This window comes from Melospiza georgiana, chromosome 11 (assembly GCF_028018845.1).
Source record: "Melospiza georgiana isolate bMelGeo1 chromosome 11, bMelGeo1.pri, whole genome shotgun sequence".
NCBI lineage: Eukaryota > Metazoa > Chordata > Aves > Passeriformes > Passerellidae > Melospiza > Melospiza georgiana.
Window position 1 is genome coordinate 16,677,867 of NC_080440.1, and position 20,835 is coordinate 16,698,701.

The 20,835-nt window shown below is 41.7% G+C and overlaps 1 protein-coding gene across 1 annotated transcript in view; it reads left to right on the forward strand.

Annotated features, from left to right (window-relative positions):
- DOCK3 (dedicator of cytokinesis 3) overlaps positions 1-20,835 on the forward strand; it is a 188,187-nt gene that overhangs the window by 125,276 nt on the left and 42,076 nt on the right. Inside the window, 12 exon segments of the mRNA XM_058032100.1 lie at positions 937-1,020; positions 1,360-1,460; positions 2,753-2,834; positions 6,841-7,011; positions 10,901-11,093; positions 12,098-12,225; positions 13,179-13,325; positions 15,338-15,436; positions 17,506-17,600; positions 19,104-19,179; positions 20,056-20,156; positions 20,436-20,494. Coding sequence (XP_057888083.1) covers positions 937-1,020; positions 1,360-1,460; positions 2,753-2,834; positions 6,841-7,011; positions 10,901-11,093; positions 12,098-12,225; positions 13,179-13,325; positions 15,338-15,436; positions 17,506-17,600; positions 19,104-19,179; positions 20,056-20,156; positions 20,436-20,494 — 1,336 coding nt within the window.

Below are 20,835 nucleotides of genomic sequence, written 5' to 3' on the forward strand. Positions count from 1 at the left end.
GGGCAGCACAAATCCCATTTGTATTGGAATTCTTCAAGAATGTCATGTTTTGTACACCTCATTTGTAGGGCAGTACAAGTATCTGGTTTTTATAGAGAAAGAAGAAGAAAGATATGGATTGAATTATTTCATGGGGAGAAGTAATTGATTCTCCCCATAAATCAGCTGTCATTTGGCACTGGGATATGAAGAACAGAATGTAATAATTCAGGAAAAAAAGACATTTTATCATTTCAGAGACTTCATAAATTGTTATAATTTATTTCTTGTTGTCCACATTAGAAATTTAAGTAGAATAGATTAAAAAATCATGAGAGAATGTGCAGTTAACAATCTCCAGCACTCTCCTTCACACTCATCCTTTTGGAGACTGTGCTTTGAGAAGAAAAATCACTGAACTGTCAGTGCTCAACAAGCTGTGGAGTTAAGGGTGAAAGAAGCAGTTGGCAACATGGAACTTGCCCCAATTAATGCTTGTTAGAAAAGCTTTACTTTCTCCCATTTAACAAAAATTTCAATATTAAACATAATTTAATGTACTGGCCAGCCTCAGCCTCTGATGCTGAACAGTACCTGAGACTCCAATGATTTGAGAATGAGAGCAAGTTCTTTGCCACTGGTGTCAGGCAGCACTTCCAGTCAGCTTAAAGTGAAAGGAACACTCAGTCAAAATTAAAAATCAGGTATAGAGTACATATTTCTTATTTTTTGGTTTTCTGTCACTTTTGTTTGAAAACATTCCTTGCAGAATAAAGAGAAAAATTTGTCTTTGTAAAATCAAATTAAAATCTGTCACATCATATGGATGTACCTGAAGTGATTTATCCTTGCCAAGTGTTTCACAACAATATTAACATGTATGAACTAATTAAAGCAGGGGAGAAATAACCTTTTGAATACAATTTAAGTTTAAATTCTTTGTTCATGTCGTTTTAGTTCCTACAAGATATTCTGGACACGTTGTTTGTAGTTTTGGATGACAACACAGAGAAGTATGGTCTGTTGGTCTTTCAGTCTCTGGTAAGCTGCTGGATTATTTACCTCGTGCTCAGTGAGTTTTAAGTTCCTTATGATGATATTACTAGTATTGTACTTCTGCCAGATATGAAATACTCAGCTGGTCCAGCCATGCCTTCTGTAATGATCTTGGGTGAGGAGGGCAGGCTGACCTCAGCACCTGCAGGGGCAGCAATATTCACTGTAACGTGGGAGAAGCAACCAGTAATACCTGATCACACAGGAGTGACTGCTTAAAGCAGCTCATGTAATTGAATGCTCCTTACCTTGGGTCACTTGTTTGTCATCCCTTGGCAGCAATGTGCAGCTCCTTGAGCTGGGTTCCCTTCTCCATGTCCCCAGGTGTTCATCATCAACCTGCTCCGTGACAGCAAGTACTTCCACTTCCGCCCCGTGATGGACACCTACATCCAGAAGCACTTTGCAGGAGCTCTGGCTTACAAGTAGGTCTTGTGTTCCTCCCCCTGAGAGGCAGCATCACCAAACTTGGGAATGGTGCCACCATCAGGATCACAACCTTCGTGGCAGCAGTGCCCCCAAAAGTAGAGCTACTCACCTGGAAGTTTTCCAGCACAGCTGTAGGGAAAAGCTGCCAAATGTCCCCAGTGGCTCAGCATGGTTGGGCATTTCTCTTTCCTTCTGGACTGGCAAATCTTTCTTTTCTTTCTTTCTTTTTTGCTTTTTTTTAACTGAAGAGACACTCAGCAACAACTCATTATCAGTCTGTAGTCTATACAAATGAGCTCCCGAGAGCACGTGCATTCCTCATCTTAAGGATGCTGGGAGACATGACTTGTGTGACTTAGAGAACTAATTGTAACTTCCAAAGTAGACAGATATTCACAGAAGATGTTCTATTTGGTTACAGTTTAATTTCAGTAGATCAGAAATTTAAATTTCACTGTCACTTTGAGGATTCTGTCTTATTTCCTGGTATTCAAAAGAGTATTGTATCAGAGAATGAGACAGACCTTTTGAAAGCACTAACAGTTACCCTTCAGGTTGTTGGGTTTTTCTTTTAGACCATTGCTTCTGTATATTTGAGTATATTCTATCTTTGGCCTTAGTAAACTATAAAAAACAGCTAATAATTTCTTTTCATTCTTTTAAGCAATTCACATTTTTGTGTAATTAAAATAAATGTGAAAAATACTCTATCAGTGGCAGGTAGAAACCCATAGATAATATACAACACTGGAAGGCACAGTTGTGTTCAGAGGGTAAAAAGGTGTTGTGCCTTGTGTTAATTAGCACCTCTTTCAGACAAAACAAATGTTTTTTGGTGATCTGATGTCTGAAATAAAACATGGGTTTAATACAACTTTGTAAGTTAGTCCAGATGGTCTCGTGTACTTAGCAAAATAGATGCAGGTATTTTCTTTGTGATCTCAGTTTCTAAAGGCTTCTTACTAAGATGAGAGCTGGGATCTCTTATTAAAACAAATGTATATTTTGGTCTTAGAACCATGCCTTTATCAAAGCTATCTTTCTAACAACACCTTTTTTTATGTGCTCTTACTGTTCCTCATGGTCCAAGTCAATTACAGAGAAGAAATGATTTTCTGGTTTTGAAACTTAAATAAATGTAAATACTATGTAAATTCAGTACCAAGGACAGCTGTAACTGACCACTGAAATAAAGTGAAATGAGGCTGCTTTAGAGATGTGTCCCTAACCCCAGGATGTTTGCTGGCTGTCAGAAGAGGTGCTGAAGCTGCTGCTCCTGTTCCCCCAGGGAGCTGATCCGCTGTCTGAAGTGGTACATGGACCGCTCGGCCGAGCTCGTGCGCCAGGACCACATCCAGGAGGCAATGAGGGTAGGTATCCAATGGGCACTGCTGGCTGCTCCTCTGCCACCAGAGGGGCTGGCAAAGCTGCAAATGGAATCAAGGGTAGTGTAGCACTGGTTTCCTAGAATTGCTTAACCAGGTTTTTTTATATATAGCCACAGTTTTAGTTTTAGGGGGAGATTCATTCTTATGCTGAAAAAATTGAAATAATTAAGTCACTTTAAGCCCTTTTGCAACCCTGTGGAGAACTTAAATGGGACTTAGTTCCATGGCTAGTGCATAAATACCCCACTGATGTGGGCTGCACCTTGCCCCCCATGCAGCAGTGTATTTGAGTGTATCAGGTATGGGTGCTATGGATCAAAGCTCTTCATTTCTGGCTGTGACACAGCTCCATTGTAGCATGGGTTGAAGTCCTGGAGTATTTTAAGCAGCAGATAAATGAGTCTTTAACAGGATGGAAATCCTCAGAAGTAGCACAGGACCTGACCTATTGTTCTGTGATAGGAGCATGATGTCCCAGGGAGGCACAGCTGTGAGAAACACCAGGAATGTTTTGGTGCTATTACAGAAAAATCAGAGGATAAATATTCATTTTACCATGTGTAAGCCTGGAAGTCAGTGTGTCAAGTGCACAAATACAAGATGCCAACATTTGCAGGAAGATGTTTTTCTTTGAGTGAATGCCCACCTGCCTCCAAAGGGGCTGGTGCCCTAACACCTGAGTCTGGGCACTTGGAGAACTGGAAGCAGTGGCAGTGATCAGCACGTGGATTTTGTCCTTTGTCTGTTCAAACAGGTGTAACCTCTTCCAGGTGAAGGACACTGCCAATGTCATCCCCTACTTTCCAGATCCCCTGCTAGGATCCTACTCAGGTAGTACAAGGGCATTACACCAGGGCTTGCTTTGGCTTTGTAGATATTGGCATGCTTAGGAACATCATCTTTGGAATCTTCAACCACAGATTCATATGGAATGGTAAAAATAGGGCAAAAATGCCTTTTCAAGGAATTTGCAACTTTCTCATTCTTTTTTATTTTTTCTATCATTATCTCCCTTGGTTTTTTTAATTGAGAAAAAAGCTATTAAAGTTATGAAGATGAGAAGAAGATCTCCAGCTGGAATGACTTCGAGGAGGTTTTCTTGCCTCTCAAATCACTCATTAGTGGTTTAAGCAGTGCAGCAAATAGAGATGTAGGATATTGTCCCTATGTGATCTGCATTTGTGGAACCTCATAGCAGTCCTGTTTGGAAACAGTAAAGACAGAAATGCAGGAATGTCTTTTAGGGATTAGGGGTTAGGGAAGTCAGTCTGTGAATATGGTACCTTGTGTCTCAGCCTCCAAGGCAGCTCTTTGCTTTCTCAGGCTCTCAAGTGCTGGCCTGGGATGTGGCTGTTCCCTCTGGGAGGGAGGTCAGTTTGCAGACCTGACAGCCCAAGCCTTTCCAAGCACAGGAATTAAAATTACCAGCAGAGTTTGTGCAGACCTGACAGCACATCCTCTGCCACCCACGCTGCTGTCACATCTTATTCAGACAGTTGCCTTTGCAGGTATCTCTTGCAGGCCCAAATTCAGGTCTTTATCTTCTCCCATTACAGTGAAGTGATTGATTTCCTTCTTTGTTTCCAGATTGTATTTCAGGCATTTGGAGAAAGTTTGTACCAAAGACATTATCATTGCTAATGTTTCATTACTAGTACCAGATTTTACTGTTGGGGATTGCTGTGGTCTTTGATGTGTTCACCACAGTCCTTGCATTAGAAGTTCTTTGACTGAGAAAATAGGATAGCTCTGTATCCCTTTTCCCCTGAATTACCTGTTCAGTGTAGTGCCCTAAAGCTGCTGCTGAAATACTCTGCACTCTCATGGCTCCTGGCTGCTCATGTACATTCATCATGGACATGCAGATGTCTCATAGGATTCTGATTTCCACCCCTGGCATTAGCAAAGAGAGTTCTAGAGGACTTCTGAAATTTCTTACCTCCCTCAAGACTGGTCTTAATTCTCAAAACCTCCTGTGCAACTTGGAGAAGCTATAACTGAAAGGAATTTTCTACCTAGAACACAGCATCATGCTCCTTTATTGTGCCCTATACAAAGCTCCACAAAAGCTCCATCCAAGAAGAGCTGCCTGTGCCTCCCAGGGGATTTCTGTAACCAAGTGTCCATGAATGGCTCCACAGCCAGTTTGGCTGTCTCTGAGAAAATTAAGAACTAAGGAACTGTGTCAAGGAAATGCCCTTCCAGCTTCAGTTCTCTTCCAGCAGAACTATAAGTGGGTTTTGCCTAGATTAGGGAACCAACAACAAGGGCTTTTTTTCCTCAGGAGGTTTTCCCTGAGTCTTCCGTGCTGGTCACAGGGCAGAGGTGCTCACTTGTTACATGAGCATGCACACAGGCTGTGAGGGACCTACTTCAGTTTGACACTGATCTTTTATATCATGTCAAACATCACTGAAGGCTGGGAATTTATCTCAGTGCACTTGTATGTCTTCAGTCACAAATTCACATCATATTTGTGATGCTGTAGGTAGCAGGAGCCAAAGTTAGTCCTGGTGCTGACTTGTGCTGCCAAGACTTGGTTTGTGTTTTTAGCATCCCAGCCACGTGTGCAAACACTGGGAACTCCTTGGTTCACTGCCTGTGTGGGCTCACTGTGCTAAGGAAGTGCAGTGCTCTGAGCCCTGCTGTCTCACCTTCCACGGGGAATTATGGACGTTCACACACAAATGCTCTGATTCACTGCAGAACCTCACATTGAAGTTAGGAGCCTGCAGATGAGAATCATGGTTGTGTGTACTGAAGGCCCAAAGCAGCTCCCATGAGCACTGCATGTGCTGGGTTTGGTGTTGGCACAGGGCTGTCAGCCCTGGAGAGCTGACTGGGATCCAGCTGGCCTTTGTCTTGTCTGGAAACAGGAACACAGCTGAGATTTCCTGATGAAGTTCCTTGGTGTAAGGAAGCTTCACTGAGAGATGGTTTAGTACAGAAGTATGAATAATAACTGCTAATTACCAATGTTGCCATAATGTCTGTGGGGGAGGAGGAGGGGGGAAGGCTGTAAGAGTCAATGGCATTTTGAAATCCATTATGGCTTTACGAGGAATTTCACATTCCTGTTCTATATCCTGAAAGCTGTGGCATTCTAAAGCTTACAACATAGCATTGCATACTTGTGCTTATTGTGTGGTGGTTCAGTGAGGGACTCTTATGGGTGCAAAAATATCTCCTGAGAGCAAAACCTGTATTTGAATTCCCAGCATTGAGGTGAGACAAGAGCATTTTCCATGGAATACAGTGAAATATTACTAAGGTTTCTGTACAGCCTATGATTGCTGAATCTCCAGCCTGTTGTTTTCCTGTGCTGGGTTTTGAGGATATCATCAAAACATGAATTATGTCTTCCCTCAGTCCTGCTTTGCTGGTGAATCCTGTTAAGCACTAACAGAAGGAGTGATGTCCCTGATATTTGGTACACTCTGGCACTGCCAGTTGTGCACAGCCAGTATCAAGGTGTGAAGTGTCACCTTGCTGGGGTGGCTCAGAACTGTTGACAGGACAGTGACTTGTTACAGCTGCTCAGAACAAAGTGTTTTCTTCGTGGTCACTGCTGTCAAATCAATGCAGTTCTAAGTAATACCATTTACAAAATTTTGAAAGAAAACAGAACAGCTTCTTCAGCCACTTCATTGTGCCAAGTCATGAGAAAACCAGACGTTTCATACCTTGACCAAAATTTTCCTCAAATGATGTAACTCAGATTTGTCTCCTTCATGTAAATGCATACTTTTTCTGTTAGTGGGACATAGAAGTAAGAAAAATTATTGGTTGAGAATGGATACTTGCCTAAGAGTAGTTTTTCCTCAACTGAATTATGTAACTTATAAAGCCTGTTTTTCATTCTCCTTTCTAAAGCTCAAGAATTTAGTTATTATGCATGTAGAGTCTTTCCTGGCTCTCTTTAAAGCTCCTTTATTTTTCTTTCTCTCTTTTTCTCTGCCTTGATCTCCTTCCTCTCCTGCTCCTTAAGGCCTTGGAATATCTTTTCAAGTTCATTGTCCAATCTCGGATCCTTTACTCCAGAGCTACTTGTGGAATGGAGGAGGAGCAGTTCCGCTCCAGCATCCAGGAGCTTTTCCAGTCCATCAGATTTGTGCTCAGCTTGGACAGCAGGAGCTCTGAGACTCTCATCTTCACACAGGTTTGCTATTTCCTACACTCCCACTGGCAGACCACAAGGCAGCTGTTCCTGCAGGGTGGGAGGTGTGGGCACACGGGGGTGAAATGCAGGTCAGTTTTCCCTCCTAACAAGCTGCTGATGCTGGAAAACAAGACACCCATTAATGGCATTAGGCAGTAACTCTGCACAGGTGAGCTGGACTGGGGGCACTTTAGGAGGAAGTGACTTCCACATGAGAATGCAATTTCTGCTGTTCACAAAAGTAAACTCTGTTTTCAAGTCTCCCTCATTCCTATGTCTTATGGTTGGCTGTTGCAACAAAGCAGATGGGACTTGGGACTCAGTTTCTCCATGCAGGAAAAGCCCATCCTTTATTCACATACTTCATATTTATAGGAAATACCATAAGGCACTGTGTTAAACCTAACTGGTCAGCAATGCACTGACACTCAGTTTATTGGTGGGTAAATGGCTATGGTGTACATCTGTCAAATCTCTGTATATTTGGTTAGTTTCCATATTTTCTTCACTGATTCTTATGGGACAGAATTCTTGTTTAGAACAGGTGCAAATTGTTTTATTACAGAATAGCTTGTTGTTAACTGCTTTCATTCTTATGATTTTTCACATGGGAAGTTAGCTAACTGCACTTAGAAGAAATAACAGACCAGGTGCTAATTTAGCAGAGCAAGGCCTGATTTTATAAGGCCTTTCTTTTATAATATCTCTACTTGTATGCAACAGTTGGCCTCAAGAATTTCTAAATCCTTCACTATAGTACTTCAAATCAATATTTATGGTCACAGCAGCATCACAGTGAGAAGTTCAATTGATGTGTTTGCACTCAGCTAAACAATTCCAGCATGTGCTAAAATTACAGTCAGAATCATGTGCAGCCTGACCACAAACATGGTGTGATGCCCATACTCATATTTAATGCATCATTAAATATGGCCCAGGGGACTTCATGAAGATTCCATGCGGGCTGAAGACAATACTCCAAGTAAGGATGCTGCTTAGTTTTGGGCTCAGTTTTAAAGTACTGCATTACATACTGCTGCATCTAAATTTTAAATGTCAAACATCCTGTTTGATGCCTCTGCTCAGAGAATGTCAGGATGGAGCACCCAGAGCTCCCTGGTTAATGTGAAGGTGGTTTGTAATCACTAATGCAGAATTACAGGTGTTTGGAACACCTGCTGTATTTTGCAAAAGAAGCAGCTGCGGTGAACACTGCAGCCAAGCAGTGACTCTGCTGGTTCAGGAAGCTGCCAGTGGAGTGATCCCTTTCTTAAGGAGCTGCTCTGAAAGATTTGAGAACAGCTGCTCTAATGTTTTATTTAATCACCCATTAGTGGGTATAATAAGATGAGCCAGGAACAAGAGCAATCAGTGCACAGAATTTTGCAGACAAAATTGGTAATGGTGAATGGAAACAGTATCTGCTGAATGTTTTCCAGTTGTGTTGGTCCCAAATAGAGAGGGAGAGTCACTTTGAGGATGGGGAATTTTCTGTTTTTTTTCTTTCTCTTCTTAATTTTTTTCCACCTTTCTCTCAGTATGGTATTTCTTACTTTGGACTTTTATAATTTGCAAAGCCTGTCCTTGTTGAATCTTTGAAAAGTTTACTTTTTGTTTCCCCCTTGCCACTGTGTTGCCCCCTGACCCCCTTGCCCCGTAGGCCCCCCAGCCTGGAGGGCAGGCGAGCGGAGCCGGGACAGGTGCCCCACAAAAAGGTGGGGGCACAGCCAGGCCGACATTTAATTCTGTAAGTAATGATCCCCAGGACTGCTCAAGTGTTTCATTGTGGATGTTCCCACTTAATCTCCTTTCCCTACCCCAAACACTCTTTTCCTGCATATCGACTAGAGTGTGATGTTTAAGTGGCCAGTACATTAGAACTTTAAAATGTGGAATATTTCAGTTAATTCATGGACCAGTTTATATCATCCGCACACCAAAAAGACAATACTGAGGATGTAAACAAGATTATATAAATCAAATTGTTCAGGGGAGCCAAGCAGTTGTTTCTTATTTGGTTTTTAGTTCTGGAAATCTGGACAATAGTTAAATACCCACAGAAATGCTCAAGGCCCTGGCAAACAATTTCTCTCACACTTGCCCTCTTCTCCAAGATAACTGAGAGATCTCAGTTTTTTCCAGCAATGAGAGTAAAACTGATTTCCTTCCTCCTAGGCAATTAGTTTGACATGAGTAATGTTCCAGCATATTTTAGGGTGTTGAGCAATAATGGGACCCTTCAAGGTCGCCTCAGGACACCTCCAAATCTTCCTGAAGAGATCCCATGCCTACCCTTGGATTGCTAGGGTTTATACAGAAATCCTTCTGCTTTAAAAGTAACAGAAAGTTTAGGAAATCTCCTGTAAGGATTTGTTGAGCCAATATTGTAATTTCACTTGTATTATCCCAAAGATAAAGACAGTGACTGGATTTGTGGCTGTTACTGCCTTCCAAGAGTACCAGGAGCTAGTGAAACAATTTATACTTATTTATTTTGTTAGTACATTGTAGGTATGCAGGAACAAATAGGTGACAACACCCAGGAGGCCTTGTGGGGGTTTGCGTAATCTGAATTGATTGTAACAAAACAAGATTTTGAGAGAGAACAAGTGGAAGAAAGAATTTTGTATTTAGAAGAAGTAAACTTATATTCAGAATAATTTAATGAGCTCTGCCATGTTAGTTGTAAAAATAACTTGATTTTGCTCAAATACTATTAAATAGATTTCACTGTTGAAGGAAAAAAGACTTGGCAAAGAAGGAGGCTGGGATTATATGGATTAGGAGAGTCATGTCAGTATGGAAGAGATAAAGAAATGTTTATGCAATGAGAAAACAAAAAATCTCTGAGGAAAAGGAGATACTGACAGTGCTGAGACTCTGGAAGGACAAAGCTGAACAGAGATCTGCAGTGAAGTCTGATACATCTGAGCTGGTGCAGGAAAACACTGAGGGGTTTGTGTGGAGAGCTTCAGGGAAGGGAGGTGGGGATGGCAGGAAGGGAAGAGTGGAGGTGAGGCTGGCTCAAGAAAACAACCAGCTAGGAATGAAAATAGTTACAATGAGGAAGCAGGTGTGAAGCTTGGGTAGGATGTGGAGGAATGGAAGAATTTTAAAACCTTAGAGCTGGTGGCAGTTGTTTGATAGGACACCAAGTGTGCAGAACTTGAGCACAGGGTGATGCATGGAATTTTCTACTCCTGTGAAAAAATTAATTGGAGAATAGGAAATGACATGAAGGTATTTTTGTTGCTGTCGTGTTAAACCATTTCTGCACTTCAAGAAGCACTTTCAAGGATAGCTCCAGCTTACTGGAAATATCTGTTACTGCAAGAATCACATGAACACTCGCATGATGTGATGCCTCTTTCACATGGACTCACACCCCACCCCTGCTGCAGAGATCCTGAAATGTCACATGGCAGAGCTGGTTAAGGGTCTGTCAGCAGGTTCTTCACTTCAGAATATTTTCTGAAGAGTTTTAACTGTCTCAGGTAGTTGCTTGGTACAAACAATTGGTATAGAACTCTCTAATCAGAAGCAAGTGTTGTATTAACTGAAAAAAGGAAATCAACAAAAATGGACTATCTTGTCTGGTATCTCAATTTTTCTTCTGTTTTATAAGCTGTCTCCTAAAATACAGCTTTTTGAAGCTGTATCTATGTGCTCTACTTTTCCTAAGATTCACTATTGCAGCAGCACTTGATTTTTCTATGCTACATGTGACTTGTTCACTCTGAGCTCCAGGTACCACCAGCCACGACCACCAGCCCTAGCACAGTCTGTAGTAGCTTTGTGCAGACCCTAGTTGAGTGTTCCTGTTGTTCCCACCTCTCTGCACTGATGCAGGTGGGGAGCTGCAGGTGCTGAGCTGCTCCTGTCCCCGCAGGCTGCCCTGCTGAACTCGTTCCCCGCCATCTTTGACGAGCTGCTGCAGATGTTCACGGTGCAGGAGGTGGCGGAGTTCGTGCGGGGCACGCTGGGCAGCATGCCCAGCACGGTGCACATCGGCCAGTCCATGGACGTGGTCAAGCTCCAGTCCATCGCCCGCACGGTCGACAGCCGCCTCTTCTCCTTCTCAGGTGAGCTGGGCTCAGGGGCTGCTGCTCGCTCAGGGGAGCAGCACCTTGGGGGCTTTGGCAGTGCCTCTGTTGGGAGTCATTCCCTTCTGAATGCCAATGATGTTGGTCACTATTTCTCTTGGCAGTGTCATTGATAAATGCATTCATTCGCTCAGTTGGTTGGAGCATCAAACCAACACTGTGGGCTTGATCTCTCTTTTCCCAAGGGCTTTCACTTCAGAGTTGGATTCCACGATCCTTGTTTGTCCCAACTCAGAATATTCAGTAATTCTGTTAACTCTGTTCAGTACAAATACTTTACAAGTTTCACTGTGCTAGGAAATGTTTATCAATCCATCATAGATAAATTGTAGTTACTAAAGGTTGATTAATATACATTAAAAATTAGTTAATTATTAAAACTTCCAAATCTCACTTTACGTTTCATGTTGTTGACATAAGTTGGCTGGAAAGGAGGTTTTCTTCCTGTCCATGGAAGGAAGGAAACTGTCTTAGGCAGTTTTAATAATTTTTTTTTATTTTCTTCCATGGACAGGAAGAAAATCTCCTTTCCAGCCAGCTTGTGCCTGAGAAGCAGGGAGGATAGTCTTGTGAGAAACCCAACACATTCCTTTAAAGTATCTTTAATCTTTCTGTTGTAACTTTAGTATTTCAACACTTTAGTAACTCTTTAGTTCTTAAAATTTTACTTAAATATATTATTGCTTACATATACTTTAAAACAGAATTTTAAAAGATCTTTAAGAACTCAGTGGAAAATGGCTGAAGATTGTGAGTGTATTTCATACATGAAGGTCTGAATGAAAGAAATTATGAAGGTAAAAGTGGAAGATAGAAAGCTCCACTGGGTTTCTCTTTCCTATAGTGAGGACCTCAAGTTAGTGCACTTAAATTATTGTGCTCAGTACAAGGTGAGAATAGCACCACAGAATTTTGTCAAAACCATCCATTGTAATTGTAAATATTTTCTTTCCTTACATTTATAACGATTTTCCTTCATCCAGAGTCCCGGCGCATCCTGCTGCCTGTGGTCCTTCACCACATTCACCTTCACCTACGACAGCAGAAGGAGCTGCTTATCTGCTCTGGGATCCTCAGTAGTATCTTCTCCATAATCAAGACCAGTTCTTTGGTAAATCTGCTACGTGATTTTAATTTTTTATTTGCACCTCTGATTTAGTAAAATGAAGAGTGAGACATTTTTATAGGTTAATACAGGTTTTTCAAAGAACCATTTAAAAACAAGATTGTGCTGTCAGCAGGAGAGCATCTGAAATGAGGGTCTGGCTCTGTGTGTGACTCAGAGCATCCTGATTACACAGTGTGCCTGCTGTTGGGAGGGGGAATCACATACACCCTTACCAGCTTTGACACTGTTTAATTTTCTTCATGCAAGCCCAGAACTTGGATGTCAGTGGAGATTAAAAGTTCTACACAGCTCAAGGACTCATAGTTCTGCAAGAGACAGTAACTAGCACTTTGTGGTGCACGTTAAAAGAATACTCTAAAATTATCCAATCAATGAATTCCCACTTAGTTCTGGAAATTGCTGCTGAGTTTCAACACCCAGCTTTGACGGTCATAATACTCTGATCTCAAATGGTAACTGGATCATGTGAAGCAATGCTCACAAAGAGGGGGTGGTGAAGCTTCCCCACCTGACTAAAGTAGGAAGCTCGTGGTGCTAAATATAATTCACACCAATGTGTATTTCCAATTACAAGTCAAGGTTCTGTGTGAAAGGAATGAGATGAAAGGCATCATGGAAATCAGCTAAAATAATACTGCCGTGGAGTAAAGGTTCCTGAACATAATCTGCTCCTGTTGTGTTCTAGACCTTTGATTATAGACTAACCTTTATGGCTGTGACCCTGAATGTTTCCATCAGAGACTGTCCAGGTAACACACACACACTCTGACAGAACAACAGGATCTGGGACCAATGAGGAATTTGGTTGTACTTCTGTGAGCCTGTTCTAGAGCTCTCTGTCCCAGGGAGCCTGGTATGGCTCACTCAGCAGAGCTGTCTTTACCAGTTCCATCTCTCCAGTTTCTAACTGTGTGTTTGCTCACCACTTGCTGTAGGAGGGAGATGTCGTGGAGGAGGTTGAGATGATGGTGGAGAGCCTCCTGGACGTGCTGTTACAAACTCTGCTCACAATCATGAGTAAATCGCAGTCTCAGGAGGCGGTAAGAGGGCAGCGCTGCCCGCAGTGCACAGCAGAAATCACTGTTAGTAACTAACAATCAGTTTCTATTTCCTGCTTCTCTAACCTCTGGTTCAGTCCCTCACCACCACTGGCACCTCATCATCATCTCTGCTGCATGAATGCCCAGGGCTTTGTCTCTTTCCCTTAATAAGCCACAAACCCATTCCTTCCTCCCTGCACCAGTGAGGGCTGCAGGAAGCAGTGGAGCTCAGGAAGCTTTAGTGGATTTCCAGATTATTTTATTGTTTGTCTTTGCAGCTGTGATTGAGAGTTATTGCTTCAGACTTGAAGTACTAGGGAGCTGCCTGGGGCTTCACCCCTAAGGTGGTTTCACCAAGGGCTATAATGAGTATCAGGTTGTGATCCCCAAAACTGAGGATATGACTGTGCTCTCTGGTTAAATCCCTTTCTTTAACACCCTGGAGAGCTCCTGTCCAGGGTTACTGATTATTCCATGTAAATGAAACACAACATACTTTTTCAAAAGAAATTAAGAGGTGCTAAGTGAGCTGTTGAGCTTGGTGGGAGAAGCCACCACTTTACCCAGGCTGCCAGCTTTAGCCACAGGGAAGAAATTTTTCTTTCACATGTGGTGGAAGAGAAGAAAAAGAATAGAATTTTGCTGTTCAGCCTTTTTCTTTCCTGGATTTCTGCCCCTTTCTATTCTAGCCTATTTTAGCCTATTTTTGTTTGTTGGAGTCTCTAATGCAGCTTTTGCACAATGTAGGATGTTAAGCTGCTGTTCAGAACATCCTTTTTTTAGACTTGTTTTTTTAGCAAATGGCTGAAACCTCAGCAGTGCTGCTGGGGGCAGATGTGCACTAAAGGTGCACTTCTCACACAAGAGAGGAGGTTGGATCTTTCCTTGTTAGCTCAGTTAACAAGATGTGCTTTGATATAGAAGAAAAAGGACTGGCTTGCAAATGTCCAGTAATATCTCAATTGCCTTTTACTGCTGCAATTTGACTTCCTGCTGTTTCCCACATGCCAGCCCACACAGAAGAGCACATCTTTCTTCCTTGTGAAGTTCAGCCCTGGAAAGTTTCTTGCAACAACCTATGTCAAAGCTTCTGGGTAGATGTTTGAGCCATTTAAGAGTAACAATAAAATGGAAGGCACAGTCCCTTGTATTTGCTCCTCAATTTACATTTCACAGCACAGTGATATATGGATTCTTATTAGATATGGCTTAGATTTGTGCATTTTCCAAATTAGTTTCTCTGTTGCAGAAAAAAAAAGTGTTGTGCAAGGGACTGGCAGTCAACAGACCCAGTCCTGATGGTTTTGGCACCACTTTGCTTGTTCTCTTGGACAGATTGCTTAACTTCTCTGTGCTTTGCTTTCAGATTTGTAAAATGGGGGAGCTCCTCTTTGGAAAACACTTTGGGATGCTGTGGTAACTGGTTAGGGTGCATCTGCTTTGCAAAATTACAGAAATGTTATTGTTGCTCATGTAGGCTTACCCAGACTGCGCTCAGGAAATCTGGCTGCAGATCTGTCAGTACTGGAGCTTTGACAGCACAGAACTTGGTGAACACTAATAAGCCATACATTTACAAGCTTCCAGACACCTTCTGTAGCCCAGCCTGATCCCAAGCTGTCACTGCTTTACTGGTCAGAGTCACTTAGTTCAAATAACTGCTGGTCTATTGGCATGAGCTGCAGTCACACCTCTGACACTCACTGTGTATTAAGTACCTGAAAAAGGTATTGTCAAAACCTGCATGCTTGGAGGGGGATTTGTTAATGTCTGTATTAATAATTTTAAATTACTTCTGTTTAGACTACGACTTTGATTAAAAGATCTTTAAAACTGGCATCTGTGGAGGAGCCTCCTGGAGGTGTATCCCTGTATTAACAGTAACTCAGGAACTGTTAGCCTGCAGTACTTTCAATCTCTCTGCATGTCAGCTGTCCCCTCACAGGCATTGGGGCCATTTCAGACCCCTCCCTTTATACCTTCCCCCTGGTTAAGCTTTGTATCTGTGGAATTTCAGATTGTCTGAATGAAAGAGTTTCTCATTTGGTCAACAGGGAGAATATGTCTCCTGCCTTTTATCTTTGCTTCGTCAGATGTCAGACACTCACTTCCAGCACTTACTGGACAACTTCCAAAGCAAGGATGAGCTGAAGGTACAAAAGGATGTGATGTTTGTAGGGTGATTCCCTGAGAATGGAAGAGCACAGGGGAATCCCTCCAGCATCACTTGCCTGTTGATCAGTCTGGTCCACTGGCACTCTGTTCAGGGACCTCCCTTTCACTTCTACAATCATTGGTGTAGTGTTGCAAAAACACATTTAAGACCACAGGGCACTGAATTATCTTTATAACAGCAAATAAAGTCCCAGGATAGATGATGTTGGACATAAAGGATATTGTAATTGTTACATATAAAACACAGGCAGAGGAACAGGGCTTTTTAATCCTGTGAATGTCAAGTCAGTTGTTGTATGGTGTTTTGCTACATGTTCAGTATGCACTGGAGCTTTCTTACAAAGGGTATTGATTTTATGCCAGAAGAGAATTTCAAGCCTTTTGGGGGTTACAAATGTCTCCAGCAGATGAAATATTTTTGGGGAAAGCTGTAACCTTACCACTCCACTTGCTGCATGCTTCTTTGAGAGCACAGCTTAAATTATGGCTCTCCATGAACAACAGGTGTGGGTGAGGGCCACAGAGCTCTGACATTTTGAAGTGACACATCTCTCATCTCATACCAGCAGAACTTCTTAACTCAGCTTCTATGGGGAAGAGGAGTATCTCCAGCAACAGCCTGTTTAAAAGGCAGACTAATCCTATAAATAAGGACAAGCTTTTATATAAAATTCTTTTGTTTAGCATGGCACTCAAATATGCACAATAAGAACAATGTTCTGTTACCTTAACAAATGAAATGGAGAAGCAGTGAGAAGTCCTTTCTGGATAGACTTTCAGCTTTTAAATATTTTGTGTGCGTATAGAGAAGCTGAATAAATTAGGGAGATGAATTTGGAATGATAAAATTCTTATCTTTAGGTTGCAGGGTTCAGTGTATCTCAGGTTGATAGTTATGTAAGATTGCTGCCTTTCTGATAACTTTGAAATTGCTCACAGGAAAGTGATTTGGTAAATTAATTCATAATAAATTTTAATAGATATTTTAAAAGCCATCTATAGTTCTTATGTCAGACTTGTGGAAGGTCATTGAACTAAAATTTATTGTTATGCCCAAAAGAACTGTTGTATCTCTGATAATCTGAGTGTATGTTCCAAGAGTACCACAAAGGCTGAAGATTTTATATATTACTCTACTTTCCCATCAAATATGGCTGTTGTAATATTTTCAATACTTGTTCTGACATGGAAAGGCATTTTATTCACTTACCACTGTTACACTTGAGGCAAAATGAGGCCAAAAGTCAAGGAGCTTCTAATGCTTTACTCTGAGCTCAGTTACACCAAGATATATTATTCAGACACCCTCCATTAAGGCATAATGGTACCATGGTTTTGAAGAATCCCTGCTCTGCCAATTCCTCTACTATTTTGATTTGGTCTGGAAGGAAAACAAAACATCAAAATCATAGGTTGCAAGGCCAACAAATAGTCACATTTGATCTTCCCTGTTGTTCTGTACAGACATGGAGGTGCAGGTAGTCAAAAACCAGAAATGTATTCAGGGTTGGGGATTTTTTTTTTGAAAGCAAACATCCAGCTGAATGTGTCTAAGAGCACTTTGCTGCTGAGTGTTGCCAGAAATGGGGTTTTCTGTTACTATTTTAGAAAGCCTGTGTAGGAGTTTTATTGGGCTTGGGGGTGTGGTTAGTTCTCAAATTGTGACGCAAGTCCAAAGAAATTTGGACAGATAAATTAATTAAATGAATGCATTAAAAAGGGATTATGAGTCCAGTATATTTGAAAATAGCTGCAAATTGACACTGGAACTCTGGGTGATAATGTAAGTCAGATACAATTATGCACATTGGGAAGATTTTCATCTCCCTGTAGAAGTGAAGATTTTAAAGAAGCTGGAAGTTGTATATTAGACTCAAACAAAAGGAATAGAGCCATATTCCAAGGTATGTTGCTTTCATGTTTCCAGGTGAATGGCCTTGCAACACAAAGCTCAAGTAGAGCACACTTAGCTTGTCTTTCGTGCAATCAAGGAAATAGATTCACCTGCAACTGCTGCTGATTGTTACATATTTTCCCCGTGTGACAGGAGTTCCTCCTGAAGATTTTCTGTGTGTTTCGGAACCTGATGAAGATGAGTGTCTTTCCTCGAGACTGGATGGTCATGAGGTTGCTCACCAGCAAGTAAGTAGAGGAGCAGGAATAAAATGTTGCTGTTCTGTGGCAGTTGAAGCCTGGGGGCAGTGTTTTTCCTCAGACTGAGATGTGAGGATCAGGACAGGAATTCTGGAGTGCTCGTGCTCATTCTGCTGTTGTTGTAACACTCTGGACCAAACCTGTGTGCTCGTGGGTTTGTTAAAGTGCAGCAGCATTCTCAGAGCCCAGAGGTAAAAGCAGAGCTGAAGGAGCTGCCCTGAGGGTGAGGGGCTGAGTGACCCAGCAGCTCCAGCACACAGGGTGAGCCCAGCTCCCCACAGCAAGGGCTGTTTATGAGCCTCTCCCTCCCTTGTCAGGGAATCCCTGACTTGAACTTCTGTTTTTTCCCATGAACATCCGTCTGTAGCTGAGCAGGGAGAGGCTCTCGGGTATTTTGGGAAGGGGGAGCAAACCCCAGCCACAACACCAAAGCATTACACAGAGTTCCTGCTCAATTCAGTTGTCATCTGCCATTTAATGCTCCATTTTATCTCAGTTTCTTGCTTCTGCTGGGTGAAGTACTGTTCCCTTTGGATCAGCAGCAGTGTTGAACACAGGGTGGCTGGAATGATCTGCTAGTTCCCTTTGCTAACCTAGCTGTGGAGTTCCCACTGACTGAAGGACAGCTGGAGCATTCCCACTCTGAGGAAACACCATGGAAATGCTCCTAAAGGCTGCCTGCTCAGCTGAGCTGAATGCTCTGCAATTCCACCCTGCTAATGAGAAGTGAAAGAAGTGGATTTCAGGAATTCAAGCGTAAAGATTCAATGAAGTTCTGTAAGAAAAAAGAAATCCTCCTGAAACAGTGGCTCCCTCAGATACTGCAGGTTTCCTGTTCCCTTGGGCATCATTTTGCCACAAAGCTTTAGACTGACAGTTCCATTTAGCAGTGCTGCTGGAGTATTGCTTGCATGTGAATCAGAGATGTACTCTTCTTTTGATACTACTGTTGCCCTGTCTACATGCCATTTATTAATTCCTGAATCTATCATGTGCCTTCATTGCCTTTCACTAAGGTGTATGTAGCCACCAACAGAAAATAACACAGAATCAAAACTTAGCAAAATACTCACAAGTATCTTGAGTTGAGTGAGATAAAGGGACTGTTGCATAGACAAGAATAGCTCAAACTTTTTGAGTTACTCTCCTCTGGGGAAAAAAACCTTTCTGCTTACAACAGGAGGAAAAGGAGGGTATTATTCCATTTCCCTGGTGGTCATATGGCCCAGGCATGCAAAATAGACAGGATTTTAAATGTTCATGTGTAAATTCTAAAAGTTAAAATAGTAGTAAAAGTTCATAATCTTGTATTAAGTAGCACAAATTCATTAAAGCAAAGAATAGTTACTTGTGTGAAAATATCACAGAGATTACACAAATAATGCACTTCTCTGTACCTGTAGTAAAACCAGCACCACTAACCATTGTAATATGCTGTATTCCAGATTCAAATGTTCTCTTTTGTTTTCTTTTCTTTGTTTTTGGCTGCAGTATCATAGTTACAACAGTTCAATACTTGTCTTCTGCCCTGCATAAGAATTTCACAGAAACGGACTTCGATTTTAAAGTAAGAATTGATTCAGAAAATGTTCTGACATCTTTTCAAACCAGCAGTAACAAAGGAACAGGAGCTGCCCTCTGCATTAGCTGATGATATTTGCAGCATTTATTAGAGTGTCTGTCAGGAAGATGACCTAACTGATAAAGGACAGGAATGGAATCTGCTGTGGAATTGATGGAAATAGAACAGATACAGTATGAGATCAAATCAGGAAAATTGACTCCCTCATAAAGGAAACTAGTAATTCCATAAGCATGGGGCCAATGGAGCATCTGTCTGATGGATAATGCAATGTAAACTCAGGCAATGCTTTTCCTGAAGCTGGGTCATTCCCCCAGAGGTCTCTCTGGCTGATGGCACAAAGCCTGGAGGAACACAGTCCTAGGGAGTGTTGTCCCTGTGTCTGATGTAGTTGGAGATGGGCAGCAAGTTCAGAGTTAGTGAGGAAGAGCTGCCACACATGCACCTGGGCACAAGTGCACACACCAAGCTGGTAAAAACCTCAGCTCTTTGAGAAAACAGACCAAATTATTGGGGTCCTGTTCATGATATAATTTGATCTCTGGGGATTCTTGACAGATAAAATCTGTTCAACCTACAGAAGAACAATTTAAAAGTTTGCTACGTCACCAAATTTATTCATTCTGGAGGTTTGGTGCAAAGAGGAAAACCCAGTGGCATTGCTTTTGTGGGGGTTTTAATGTCAGTTCCTACCAAGGTTTAAATAATCCATTTGTGCCTTTAAGAGTTAATTTGTATCTCCATAATAAGAGACATATTGATGAAGTTACCCCTTGATTAGGAAAAGGAGTCTGTCTTTCTTTACTTCTTTAAAATTTACTCTTGGAGTGTAATGTTATAAAATTCCTTTGCTTGTCACAGGTGTGGAACTCTTATTTCAGCCTGGCAGTTTTGTTTATAAACCAGCCAAGTCTCCAACTAGAAAATGCCACACCACCTAAGAGGAAGAAGATTCTGGATAAGTAAGAATCTGTTTTGTTGGGTTCCCAGCTCAAAAACCAGCCTTCTTTTCCTACCATAAGTCTCTGTGATTTATTATGAAACCTGGGATGTGGAAATGCCTGGGAAATGAATAACCAGATCTCCCAATACAGCAATCAATGATCAATCAGTCAAGTTGTTTGATATTCTTACTTTGACATAAATGTGAATTGAATTTTTTTAACCATTTGGTTATTTTTTCACATCATTGCCTTGCAAGTTTTGGTTCCCTGGGCAGCTGTGTCTCTGTTCTCTCTCAGGTATGGTGATATGAGAGTGATGATGGCCTATGAGCTCTTCAGCATGTGGCAGAACCTGGGTAAGACTATCTCTCTCTTACCTGACAACCAAAGCCAAAGGAAAATCCCGTTTCTTTCAGATTTTTAATTTTTTTTAATCTTTTGTGGCATCACAGAATCCTTTGTTTCTCTGAAGAGAAGCACTTCTCCCACCAAAACTCTCTCTGCACTGTATTCTAGAGGAAAATAACAAAATGCTTGCTAATAGAGATCACAAATACAAGGATATGAAAGGGGTGAATCACTAAGAGAGCAAGAGAGTGACACAAGTCAGACTGGATACCTTAATAATGTGGCTGCAAAATATTCACCTAGCCAAACACAAACATTTTATGTGTAGGAATGTAGGTAGGAGTTGCTA